Here is a 14,254-nt window from a genome sequence, read left to right as displayed (position 1 = left end):
TTATGTCCAAAAGTTACCACGTACTTGTCATCAATGCTGTTTTGATAGTATATATGCAGAAGTTTGTCCTTAATCCATGAAATCTGTTTGGCAGCTTCTTTTCCTGCCTCAGCTTGTAGACAATACTTTTTATAGATCTGTGCCAGACCCATCATAGCTTCTCTTCTCACTCTCCACTGGGGAGGAAAAATAAGTATTACTTTATTAATACTTAATTAAACCACTGGATATACAATATCTTTTATTTCTACACAATTCTAACACAGGCAGTGGATATTGTCTACATGGACTTCAGTAAGGCCTTTGACAAGGTCCCGCATGGGAGGTTAGTTAGGAAAATTCAGTCACTAGGTATACTTGGAGAGGTGGTAAATTGGATTAGACATTGGCTCAATGGTAGAAGCCAAAGAGTGGTAGTAGAGAATTGCTTCTCCGAGTGGAGGCCTGTGACTAGTGGTGTGCCACAAGGATCAGTGCTGGGTCCATTGTTATTTGTCATCTATATCAATGATCTGGATGATAATGTGGTAAATTGGATCAGCAAATTTGCTGATGATACAAAGATTGGAGGTGTAGTAGACAGTGAGGAAGGTTTTCAGAGCCTGCAGAGGGATTTGGACCAGCTGGAAAAATGGGCTGAAAAATGGCAGATGGAGTTTAATACAGTCAAGTGTGAGGTATTGCACATTGGAAGGACAAACCAAGGTAGAACATACAGGGTTAATGGTAAGGCACTGAGGAGTGCAGTAGAACAGAGGGATCTGGGAATACAGATACAAAATTCCCTAAAAGTGGCATCACAGGTAGATAGGGTCGTAAAGAAAGCTTTTGGTACATTGGTCTTTATTAATCAAAGTATTGAGTATAAGAGCTGGAATGTTATGATGAGGTTGTATAAGGCATTGGTGAGGCTGAATCTGGAGTATTGTGTTCAATTTTGGTCACCAAATTACAGGAAGGATATAAATAAGGTTGAAAGAGTGCAGAGAAGGTTTACAAGGATGTTGCCGGGACTTGAGAAACTCAGTTACAGAGAAAGGTTGAATAGGTTAGGACTTTATTCCCTGGAGCGTAAAAGAATGAGGGGAGATTTGATAGAGGTATATAAAATTATGATGGGTATAGATAGAGTGAATGCAAGCAGGCTTTTTCCACTGAGGCAAGGGGAGAAAAAAACCAGAGGACATGGGTTAAGGGTGAGGGGGGAAAAGTTTAAAGGGAACATTAGGGGGGGGCTTCTTCACACAGAGAGTGGTGGGAGTATGGAATGAGCTGCCAGACGAGGTGGTAAATGCTGGTTCTTTTTTAACATTTAAGAAACAATTGGACAGATACATGGATGGGAGGTGTATGGAGGGATATGGTCCGTGTACAGGTCAGTGGGACTAGGCAGAAAATGGTTCGGCACAGCCAAGAAGGGCCAAAAGGCCTGTTTCTGTGCTGTAGTTTTTCTATGGTTCCTATGGTTTCTAATTGAAAATAATGAAATAAGCATAAATGTTTTTATTCTATTTAAAATAAGGGTTCCCAACCTGGGTTCAACTGATCCCTCGGTGATTACTAGGGATCCATGATATAAAAAGGTCGAGAACCGCTGATTTAAAAGATCGTGTGTGCGTACGTCTGTCTGTGTGTCCGTGTCTGTGTTCATGCCTGTGTCTGTGTACATGCCTATGTTGGTGTCTGTGTGTGTGCCCATCTGTCTGGTGTAGTCATAGCATGCAATTCTACAGAAGAACAGAGCAAAAATATAATTGCAAGTCTCCACAATTGGCCACTGCAATAAAATGCAATGAATAATTGGATAAATTTATGAATAGTATCTTGTCTGAGCCTTAATTTAAAAAACTTAAACCTTCAATTTTGATTATTACAATGTATACAAGCATTCACTTCAAGTGTTAGGTTATGCTATAAAAAGATAAGACTGGATAACAATTCCAGACACCCGTATTCCGATGCAAGTCCAGAAAGTCAGCTAAACTGTGACAGGCTGTGGATGTGATAAGAAATTTTCCCAATAGGCAACTTCATGAAAGATCATATAAGCAGTAATATAGATGTATTGACCTCTAAGAGGATGACAAACTTGTCATTGGGTTTGGAGGCATGTGTGCCTCAATGATCCAGAGAGATGAAGATCATATCACATTTTGTGTGTAATTAATCCAGAAAAATCAGGTAATTGCAAAGGGTTCACAAACATTTTCTTGCAATTTAAAGGCTGGAGTCAGGACTTCATACTTTGGCTCTTGATAGGGTCACCCATGCCAAACAGGTCAAAGGGTAGAGGCCAGTCTAAGAGTGGTCCTCTGGTTCTCTAAGTTCAGGGGTTCAGCTCAGGGCTAACAACTCTGACTGGTAAAACAAAACTGTTGCAGAAACAACGATAAAGAATCCTTCTACATCTGAGTGCAGTTGTATTCCTGAGTATCCATCTGGGACTTGTGTGACTGACAGTGGTGAAAACCAGGAGGAAGCTAATGACATGATGAAGGAAGCCCTGAACACCACCAGAGATGGAGGACCTTCACTGCCGCCCTAATGAGCAGTAAGATATATTGACAAAAGTCTTCAGCCCATGCCGACCATAATTCATTCATTTACACTAATTTTACATTAATCCCATTTATTAATATCCACTCCACTTTCTAGTTAACCCCTCCAGAATCTAATACCGATGAGGGTAATTTACAGTGGCCAATCAACCTACCAAACTAGGGAGGGAGGAGAAGATGGCGGCGTGACCGTTCCAAATTGATATCGATATGTGTTAACTAGGGGGCCATGCACAATCCTGATTTGATGGAGACAGCCATGAGAAGTGCGGAGGAACACCTGGAGAAACTTCTGGAATGCCCGCTCCGCTGCCGCTGCTACTGTGCAATCGAGAATCTCCGGAGGGGAAGGCCCCAAATCATCAGCTTTGCCTATTGCCTGTTGCCGGGGCCGAGGTCGAAGCGCTCGGCAGAGATGGTGCTCGGTGTCAGAGACTCGGAGTTTTCGGACGGACTCAGAGTCGGACGGTGGTCAGATGCTTCCAGGATGTTGCATCGGCAGGTTTGCGGCGCTGGAGGTTCACCGTCTGCATGAGATGATGGGACTTTCGAGAGACTTTGAGACTTTTACCACGCCCATGGTCTGATCTTATCAAATTACGGTATTGCTTTGCACTGTTGTAACTATATTTTATAATTATGTGGTTTTTGTCAGTTTTTAAGTCGGTTTGTCATGTGTTTCTGTGATATCATTCTGGAAAAACATTGTATCATTTCTTAATGCATGCATTACTAAATGACAATAAAAGAGGACTGTGTGTCCTCATAATCTAATCTAAACTGTAAGTCTACAAGCTCATGAGATCACAGGGAGAACTTGTAAACTCCACTGACAGTACCCAAGGTCAGGACTTATCCTGGGTCTCCGGCGATACAAGGCAATGGCTCTGCTAGTTATACCACTGTGCTGCCCTAAGTAGGAAGAAAACTGAGGCAGAGTATTTATTCAGCTATCTCATAAATACATACTGGCTTCTTTATCATTCAGCACAACTGCCTATATAGCTGACAATTGAGGAAATCTGTATTCCCATCTTGTTCTAGTTTCTTAATAGGGATATATAAAAAAAACATACAAGGTTCTCAGAATAAATCTGCTAACAAATCAAAGACAAGGAGTAATTTATTCTAGGTCTTGTTCGCTGCACAATAGTTTTCAAGTGGCATTCCAAAAAGTTTGAATGCTGAACCCCGTCAATTCCCAAAATTAAGAAAGGAAAACAGTAATGAACAAGAGGAAAAAAAGGAAAACAAACTCTATTCAAAACTATAAACATCATGGAGAGTAATAATAAGAAGGTTTGGGGTCAGTGGATAGTTAGTGATGTAATCCCCACCAAAAAAAGTTAACATAAGCAGAAGAGAACAGCATTTTAAAGATAAAACTCAAATCTTCTCACCCGTTTGTCTAAAGTCCTCTCTCTTACAAAGTTTAGCAGCTGATCATTAACAAGTGAGAGGTCCTTTTTAGCAGCAGTTACAATTGATACAATGACATCGTGCCTTATCGCTTCTTCGGGATCATGCGATCTGACTTTGAGAAACTCTGTAATAAACGATAGTCATATTTTTACAGCTCAGCTCAGTACACAAAACGCCAAACAGCAGTTTTCAGTTTTAAGGCACTACCTCCATTTACCTTCCAAAATTGAATAAGCTGCTGCATTCACATTCAGGTAAAGGCAATCTACCTTGAAATCTCATTACTGCTTCTGTTTTAAATTGCTCAGGAGACATTAGTAATAACAACCCTTTATTATAACTGGAACCTATGGAACTGTACTGAAATTCCTGTGAATTGTCATTCACTATATTTAGAGATAATCCAAATTTAACCTTTATTCTTCATTTACAGTAACCAAAAATAGGATCATTTTACAGACAAGCTGAAATGTTGATAATTATGGATTGATGAAAACCATCTGAAAGAAAGACTGGCTGTAAAATCGCAATCCTCATAAAAGGATAAATAAACTGAGGCTTCAAGAACTTTGTTCTCTCATGACTTGAGATCACACACACACTGGACTACAAAAGTAAAATGCATTCAACCCAGTAATTGCTGGTAATATACTAACATACTCTACACTAGATTCTTATTAGCAGCTTAATACATTAAAACCTTAAAACACAAGGAATGTGCAACTAGCAACTGAAACAAACAGAAGTAGATTTGGTTTAATTTATTGTATTGTAATATTTGGATGGCTCTACATGTCAGACTGAAATCATATAATAAACTTGGAATGAACTTGCATACTTTGCTTTTCGTCAGGCAGTAATGTCAAAGCAAACATTTCAGTTTGAATAGTGCCAAATTACCTCAATCTACTAATACAGAATTATGAGCAATTTATCATGTGCAGGCCATTGCTGGGTTAAGAACACACAACGTATGGGCATCCTACATATGCAAGAGATCCCATAATATTATCAAATTCAAAAGTCTGACTTAGATAATATATTCATCCCTATATGGTAGAAATGGTACCTCTCTGCCTATACGTTTAGTAATTGTTCTTACTTCTCAAACTTACATACTTTTATAGTATTCATTACAATAGCATGGAGGAGTGGTTACCATATTATGTGACTTTTTTGTGACTTACAAAAAAAATAGACTTGGGGATATTTAACTCGTTTGTAATCAGAGGATGGCCTGCATATTAATTTCACCTACAAGATTAATTTGATAGCTTTCTAAAATATATTTGGAAACAGATTTATAGAGTTCAGCTCAATCTAACTGCCTTTGGCCATCAATTCCAAAACATCGCTGCAATGCTATATCAGCCATTCCGATTAGGAAAATCAAATCCATAATCATCAGAATGCGAATTCCTAAGCTGGAAATTTGGTAGTTATTATTTACATTTTTTATGATTATTTTATTTTAATCTGTTTCACTTGTTAAAATGTTTTTTTTAAACTTTTGAGAACTATTGAAATCAAGTTTGATAGTTTTAAGTTATTTCCTCACATCACACACTGAAAAGCTTTATTAAACCACGGCAACTTAGAAAGAGGCAAGGTTCCATTTAAGTTTTGTTTCGTGTCAAGGACTAACAGCGTATTTTGAGGTGGGAAATTCAGTAGAAGGTCAGCCAAGGCCTTACTATAACTTGCCACCTGTTTGTGCAACATTGAGGCCCATGTGACAGGGACCTATGCATTTTTACCAATTTAGTACAAGTGAGGAAGAGGACACTGCAGGAGATGAGAGGGAGCAACATCCAGCTTGATCTGGTCACTTAAATAATGCTATGCAACCAACCACATGGGTGAAGTGTGCAAATAGGAAAAACATTATAGAAATGAGGCAAATCACTGTGATGACTGCCGACATGGATTGAGAACTTAAGTTTCAATATCAAACTATTAACCAGGTAGAACTATTAACTTTGGAGGCAATTGCAATGATAAAACATTGCTGTCATTAGAATACATGGGCTATATGACACACAGCAAAAGGACCCTATTACTCACCTGGTATATTTTATTTACATGATGCAAACTAGGTTCTTAATGTAGTTTATTTCAGATAATATTTTTCCCCCTCTCTCCTGTTTTTTCTAAGTCTTGCCACCAAGCAACTCTTTAAGCAAAAGCAGTTCACAATTGGAGCTATAGAGTATTTGTACTGAGCCAACATAATGCATCACAAAACTTTTTCAGTTTCCAAACATAGAGAATATTAAAAAAACTAAAATTTAATTATTTAAAAAAATTAGAAACATATGAAATTGCTATTAAATGAAAACAAAAACCTCCATTCAGCTTTTAAGTGAAACTAATTTAATGATCTGCTGAATGAAATACGTTTATGATAGTGGGGAAATACCCGAGGAAATGAGTAAGTCAGCATTTATCGCACTGCAAGAACAAAACCTAGAGCAATTGAATGCCAGTAACACTGCACAATTAGTTTAATGAGTCACGTTAGTGAAAGTCCTGCTATGAATCATCATGATGAGAGGAAGAAAGTGCATGAAACTGGAGACCACTCAAGAGCAGTACAGCTTCATTAAAGATAGTGGAACGCGAAATGCATTCTTCATCCTTAGAATGATTTGTGAGTGCACTATTAGAGGTCCAGAAACACTTCAGGTTCATTTATTCATTATCAAAGTGTACAGCTCTTAAATTCTTCTTTTCTGGGTATAGCCATGAAACCAAGAAAGAAAAGAAAGGCAGCACGATCATCAACTCCTAAATCCCACTTCCCCACACAAAAGAATACAAAAACAGAACAGGCACAATCAACACCCCCTCCAAATACCTCCTCCCACACAAAAAAAACTGGTACCCAAGTTTCATCAGTTATACCAAAGCTTTTGATAAGTTGAAACATGAAGAGCTTATAGAAGTCCTTGGGGGGACTTCCGGTAGCGCTCATGGAGTGAAGTCGCGTTCTTGACTCGCTCCATTACCTCTTGAGTTTTTTTCTCTATGATCAGCTATACTTTAATTAACCATTAAGGTATTAACTCTTACTATACTTTGAATTAAATTGAACTCTCCGATAACTGGATGCGTCTTAGATCTGCTATGTCTAAGAACGGGAAAAACGGCAAGGATGGTAAACCTCCGGTTAAACCGAAAGGTATGGATTTTCCTCCGACTGAATCACCGGTGACTTTGAAAGCTATATCGGAGTTAATTCAGAGGGAAATTTCAACCTCTGTTACGGAGATGATTCGTACGGAAATCGCTATCTCTGTTAAGGACCTGATTCATACGGAAATCTCAATTAATCTCCAGAAAATTGCCGATTCAATTGATAAGATGCAAACATCTATTGCGGAACATCAGTCGGCTATAACTGATCTTCAAAAATCCGCGCAACAAAGTGAGCTTAGGATTGGGAAAATCGAAGAAACAATTAATGTAATGAAGAAGAAACTTGACTTTCTGACTTTTAAAAACTCTGACTTAGAATCTAGAATGCGACGGCAGAATTTACGAATGATTGGGATGCGTGAAGCTGTTGAATCTAACAACCCCATGAAGTATTTTTCTCAACTTTTAAAAGATGCATTCCCTACTGTATTTCCTGACCAACCACCGCTACTGGATCATGTTCACAGAGTCCCATCACACTCGTCTAGGTCAGATAGACCTAGGCATGTTATTTTACGTTTTCATTACTTTCAAGACAAGGAGAGACTGTTTCGATTCGCTCGATCTAAAGGTTTCATTGATTTTTCGGATCTTAAGTTCCGATTCGTGGAAGATTTCAGTAAACCAATCTGGGACCAACGGGTTCGCTACAGATCTGTGATGTCGGAATTCTATAAGATGGATTTAAGACCAGCGCTGCTGTACCCTGCACGTCTAAGGATTCGCATGTCAGATGGAGTCCTTCGTTTTTTTGATTCTCCATCGGATGCCCAGAGTTATCTGGATCAACTTTCACCTTCAACATCTTAATTGTTATTTTTTTTTTAACTATCTCCGTTGATCGGAGGCTGTGAATTGGTTGGTTTTAACTTTTTCGTGCCCTATTTGGGCAGAAAAGTTTATTTTTGATTTCTTAATATGGTTGCTAAACTTTCTTTTTAGCTGCGTCATTTCTTTCTTTTCCCAGGGGATTCTGGGTGGTTACTTCCTTATTGTCATTTTACGTATTTCCTGTGTGGCCTTAAATTTTGTAGTTTTTTTAAATTTTATTTTGTTTTGCTTTTTATAACTAGTTTATGGTAATAATCTTATTTTTTCTTCTTGTTGTTTTGTTTATTCATGGGTTTGGGGTTTATTGTGGTTTTTTTTAATATATATTTTCTGGCTTTTGTTCTGTTGTGTGTGTATTTTAATTGAGTTACCTTTTTTTCTCTACTTTTTTACTGTTTTACAATTAGCTGATCTTTTTCATATTTATACCTTTTTTTTAGGGAGCGTATACCGGAAGTCATGGGGGTAGTTTTAGCGCTTGCTTCTTTCGGGCAGGTCTGCTTTAGATTTTGCCTTGGGGTTTTGGGGTGGGGGTGGTGGGAGGGGCTTCACGTTTCAGTTTTTTTCTCTTTGGGCTATATACATTATTGAAGTACTCGTTGCGTCCTTTTTCCCGGTATCTTTTGTATGTTCTGTTTCCTCTCTGGGTTCGTGGGTCGAGCCTATCGTCAATCCTCCTTGCTGTGGGTTGACTTTAGGATTTATGGAGTCTATTATTAATTTTGTCTCCTGGAATACTAATGGTCTTAATCATCCTATTAAAAGGAAAAAAGTTTTTAAAGTGTTCCGGAGACTCAAAGCACAAATTTTATTTTTACAAGAGACCCATGTACGGAGGGGGGACAGACTACGTTTTTTCAAATTCTGGAAGGGACAACAATTTCATTCGAACTCCAATGCTAAGATTCGAGGCGTCTCTATTTTTATAGATTCCTCAGTTACTTTTATACAACAGGATATTTTTTCTGATCCGAATGGTAGATTTTTATTGGTTAGTGGTTTACTATTTAATAAAAAAAGTAGTTTTGGTTAATGTTTATGCTCCTAATATGGACTGTCCGGAATTTTATAAATCATTATTTAATCAGTTTCCGAATTTGAACGAGTTTTCATTGATCTGGGGCGGAGATCTTAATACCTGTTTGTCTCCAGCCTTGGACCGTTCGGCTCCTTTACGGACTTTACCTAATAAATCTGCAACTTTGATTAACTCTTTCCTTTCTGATTCTGGGTCAACGGACATTTGGCGTTTTCTGCATCCTCAGGAAAAAGATTTTTCTTTCTTTTCACATGTTCACCATTCCTATTCAAGAATTGATTATTTTTTTATTGATTCTCGTCTTATTTCTTCAGTGATTAAATGTGATTATGATTCTATAACCATTTCGGATCATGCTCCACTTAAGCTTTCTACTAAAATTATGGCCAATATACAAAATAATAGACAATGGCGTTTTAATTCGCTGTTGCTTCAGGACTCGGACTTTGTTAACTTTATGAATGAACAGATTGAGCTTTTTTTTACAATTAACCATACAGAGGATATTTCGGTTAACACTCTTTGGGACACTTTTAAAGCCTATATTCGTGGCCAGATTATCTCGTATTTTGCTGCTTTGAGGAAGAAGCAGAAGCAGGAGGAGATGGTAATTGTGGACAAGATTAAAGAAATTGATAAGAAATATGTTATGGCTCCTTCTGAGGAGTTATACAAACAAAGAACTGAACTTCAAATGGAACACAGTTCACTACTCTCGTCCTCGATTGTAAACCAATTAAAGAAAACAAGAAGTGAATTTTATGTTCACAGTGACAAAATTGGCAAGCTGCTGGCTAATCAATTGAAATCTAATTATGTTAAATCTCAAATCAATCAGATTTATAACCAAAATGATCGATTGATACTGGATCATGTGGGGATTAATCAAACCTTTTGTGATTTTTATTCTTCTTTATATCAATCAGAGTCTCCTCGAGATTCTAAACATATGAATGATTTTTTAGATAATTTAGACTTCCCTCAGATTTCACAGGATATGTCTTCTATATTAGATACTTCCATTACTATGGATGAAATTAAGAATGTTATTCTTTCTATGAATTTGGGGAAAGCTCCTGGCCCGGATGGGTTTACCGTTGAATTTTATAAATGTTTTGCTTCTTTATTGATTCCTTGGCTCTGTAGGGTTTTTGAGGCTTCTCTGAAACTTGGTAAACTTCCTGAATCTTTTAATAGAGCGTCAATTTCTTTAATATTAAAGAAGGATAAAGACCCTGCTCAATGTGCATCTTATAGACCAATATCTCTATTAAATGTTGATTCTAAAGTTTTTTCTAAGTTATTAGCAAATAGACTAGAAAAAGTACTTCCTTCTATTATTTCGGAAGACCAAACGGGTTTTATTAAAGGTCATTACTCTTTTTATAATATTCGTACATTGTTAAATATCGTTTATACTCCCTCACAAAATGTTCCTGAGTGTGTTATTTCTTTAGACGCCGAGAAAGCTTTTGATAGAGTAGAATGGCCTTATTTATTTAAGGTGCTTGAAATGTTTAACTTTAGCTTGAAATTTATATCCTGGATTAAACTGTTATATCATTCCCCTGTAGCCTCGGTCCGTACTAACTCTTTAAACTCACCTTTTTTTCCTCTTTTTCGAGGTACTCGACAAGGTTGTCCTCTTAGTCCCCTATTATTTGATATTGCATTAGAACCTCTTGCAATTGCTATTTGAGAATCATCAAATATTACTGGGATAACTCGGGGATTAAAGTCCCATAAATTATCACTCTATGCTGATGATTTACTTTTATATATTTCTAATCCTGAGAAATCCATTCCTGCTGTTTTAGAGTTATTAGCACAATTTGGTTCTTTTTCAGGTTATAAATTAAATCTTAGTAAGAGTGAACTCTTTCCGATTAATAAACATCTTCCCTTATATTATAAATTTCCATTTAAATTGATTGATAACTATTTTTCTTATCTTGGGATTAAAATTACTTGTAAATATAAAGATTTATTTAAGATTAACTTTCTACCATTAATAGACCATATTACTCAACTTTCATCTAAATGGTTTCCTTTATATTTAACTTTGATTGGTCGTATTAATGCAGTTAAGATGTTTTTTTTGCCAAAATTTTTATATGTGTTTCAGGCATTACCAACTTTTGTTCCAAAATCTTTCTTTGATAAAGTTGACTCTAAAATTTCTTCATTTATTTGGCAGAATAAAAATCCGAGACTGGGTAAAATACATTTACAGAAAGCTAAGAGAGATGGAGGTGTAGCATTACCTAACTTTAGATTCTATTATTGGGCAATTAATATTCGACATATGAAATTTTGGTTACTTGATCAGGATATACTATCTATTCCTAAATGGGTAGCATTGGAACTACAATCTGTTCAGGGCTATACACTTGGCTCTATTTTAGGTTCCTCTCTCCCTTTTGATTCGAAACGCCTTAAGCAGGTGTCTAACCCAATAGTTAAATATGCTTTGCGTATTTGGTTTCAATTCAGAAAATTTTTTGATCTTAATCAATTCGGGTTAGCGATTCCTATTTTAGGTAACATATTTTTTCCTCCCTCTTTTACGGATCGCGCTTTTCAAACTTGGAAGACTAAGGGTATTTTACAGTTTTTGGATTTATTTTTAGATGGTTCCCTTATGTCTTTTGAACAACTATCTAACAAATATAATTTATCAAGAATACATTTTTTTAGATATTTGCAAGTTAGAAATTTCCTAAGTACTATACTTTCTTCCTTTCCAATGCTTCCTCCTACATATATTTTAGATTCGATAATTAACCTTAATCCATGTCAGAAAGGTGCATCGGCTATGATTTATAATATTATTATGAAACTGAGGAAAGCTCCATTTGATAAGATTAGGGTAGATTGGGAACAGGAATTGGGGCTTACCATTTCTGTGGATGATTGGGGGCAGATTTTACAATTAGTTAATACTTCCTCTATTTGTGCTAAACATTCCCTAATTCAATTTAAAGTTGTTCATAGAGCACATATGTCCAAAGATAAGTTAGCGCGTTTTTACTTGCATATTAATCCTTTTTGTGATAGATGTTCGGGGCAGATAGCCTCTTTAACTCATATGTTTTGGTCTTGCCCTACTTTGGAAACTTTTTGGAGAGACATTTTTAATATTATTTCTAAGGTGTTAAATATAGATATCTCTCCTCACCCTATTACTGCTATCTTTGGACTACCTAAAATTTCTAGTAATATTTCCCCTTCAGCCCGTAGAATGATTGCATTTCTTACTTTAATGGCGAAAAGATGTATTTTACAACATTGGAAAGAGCTTAATGCTCCAACTACCTTTTTTTGGTTCTCCCAGATGATATTATGTTTGAATCTGGAGAAAATTAGAAGTAACCTTTATGATTCTTCATTTAAATTCGAACAGATTTGGGGATCTTTTATTCGATATTTTCATTTAATGTAATATATACCCTTCTTGTTTTTTTTTTCACTGTTTTTAATGGAGGTCGGGATTGAGGACGTGATTTTAAGTTTAACTCTGTTTGGTTTCAAGTTAGCCCATTGCTTTGCTTTGCTTTTAGTTAGTTGCACGGTGGGTTGTTTTTTTGGGGTTTTTTTTCTATCGATATATATATAAAATTTAGTATACTATTATGTTATCTTGGTTTCTTATGTTTAAATTACATTGTTTGTAGTATTTTTTTTGGTATTGAGACCTTCTGTAATTTTATTATATTTTAACATTGTATTAATGTTTATATGGCTTACCTTTTGGTATACTTATTCAATAAAAAGATTTAAAAAAAAGAAGTCCTTCAGCACTTGGACATTGTTGGGAAAGATATCAGAATCATCAAAAATATGTATTGGGAACAAATAACAGGCATGAGAATTGAAAATGTTTTTTCCCCTCTTTTTCGAGGTACTCGACAAGGTTGTCCTCTTAGTCCTTTATTATTTGATATTGCATTAGAACCTCTTGCAATTGCCATTCGAGAATTTCCAAATATTATTGGGATAACTCGGGGCCTAAAGTCCCATAAAGTATCACTCTATGCTGATGACTTACTTTTATATATTTCTAATCCTCAAAAATCTATCCCTGCTGCTTTAGATTTATTAGCACAATTTAGTCTTTTTTCAGGTTATAAATTAAACCTTAGTAAGAGTGAACTTTTTCCGATTAATAAACAATTTCCCTTGTATCATAACTTTCCGTTTAAATTGATTAATAATTATTTCTCATATCTTGGGATTAAAATTACTTGTAAATACAAAGATTTATTTAAGACTAATTTTTTACCCTTAATTGATCATATTACTCAACTTTCATCTAAATGGTTTCCATTATATTTAACTTTGATTGGTCGTATTAATGCAGTTAAGATGTTTATTCTGCCAAAATTTTTATATATATTTCAGGCATTACCGATTTTTGTTCCAAAATCTTTTTTTGATAAAGTTGACTCTAAAATTTCTTCAGTTATTTGGCAAAATAAAAACCTGAGATTGGGTAAAATACACTTACAGAAAGCCAAGAGAGATGGAGGTCTAGCATCACCTAACTTTAGATTCTATTATTGGGCAATTAATATTCGACATATGAAATTTTGGTTACTTGACCAAGATACACTATCCATTCCTAAATAGGTAGTATTGGAATTACAATCTGCTCAGGGCTATGCACTTGGCTCTATTTTAGGTTCCTCTCTCCCTTTTGATTTGAAATGCCTTAAACTGGTCTCTAACCCGATAGTTAAGTATACCTTGCGTATTTGGTTTCAATTCAGAAAATTTTTTGATCTCAACCAATTTGGGCTAGCGATCCCTATTTTAGGTAACATATTTTTTCCTCCCTCTTTCACGGATCGTGCGTTTCAAATTTGGAAGACTAAGGGTATTTCACGGTTTTTGGATTTATTTTTAGATGGTTCCCTTTTGTCTTTTGAACAATTATCTAATAAATATAATTTACCAAGAATACATTTTTTTAGATATCTCCAAGTTAGAAATTTCCTAAGTACTATACTCCCTTCCTTTCCGACGCTACCTCCTACATATATTTTAGATACTATAATTAACTTTAATCCATGTAAGAAAGGTGTAACGGCTATTATTTATAATATTATTATGAAACTTAGGAAAGCTCCACTTGATAAGATTAGGTCAGATTGGGAACAAGAATTGGGTTCTATTATTTCTGTGGATGACTGGGGGCAGATTTTAC

General features: G+C 35.9%; 1 protein-coding gene across 7 annotated transcripts in view; it reads right to left on the bottom strand.

Annotated features, from left to right (window-relative positions):
• pds5b (PDS5 cohesin associated factor B) overlaps positions 1 to 14,254 on the bottom strand; it is a 270,645-nt gene that overhangs the window by 120,373 nt on the left and 136,018 nt on the right. For all 7 annotated transcript variants that reach the window (XM_063054295.1, XM_063054288.1, XM_063054290.1 and 4 more), the window contains 2 exons: positions 3,959 to 4,104; positions 25 to 176 (listed from right to left, as the gene is read on the bottom strand). In XM_063054295.1, coding sequence (XP_062910365.1) covers positions 25 to 176; positions 3,959 to 4,104 — 298 coding nt within the window. The remainder of the gene's footprint in view (positions 1 to 24; positions 177 to 3,958; positions 4,105 to 14,254) is intronic.

The sequence above is a fragment of the Mobula hypostoma genome, chromosome 7 (assembly GCF_963921235.1).
Source record: "Mobula hypostoma chromosome 7, sMobHyp1.1, whole genome shotgun sequence".
Taxonomy (NCBI): Eukaryota; Metazoa; Chordata; class Chondrichthyes; order Myliobatiformes; family Myliobatidae; genus Mobula; species Mobula hypostoma.
Note: the sequence above shows the minus strand (reverse complement) of the source record. Positions and strands in the feature narration are given on the sequence as shown.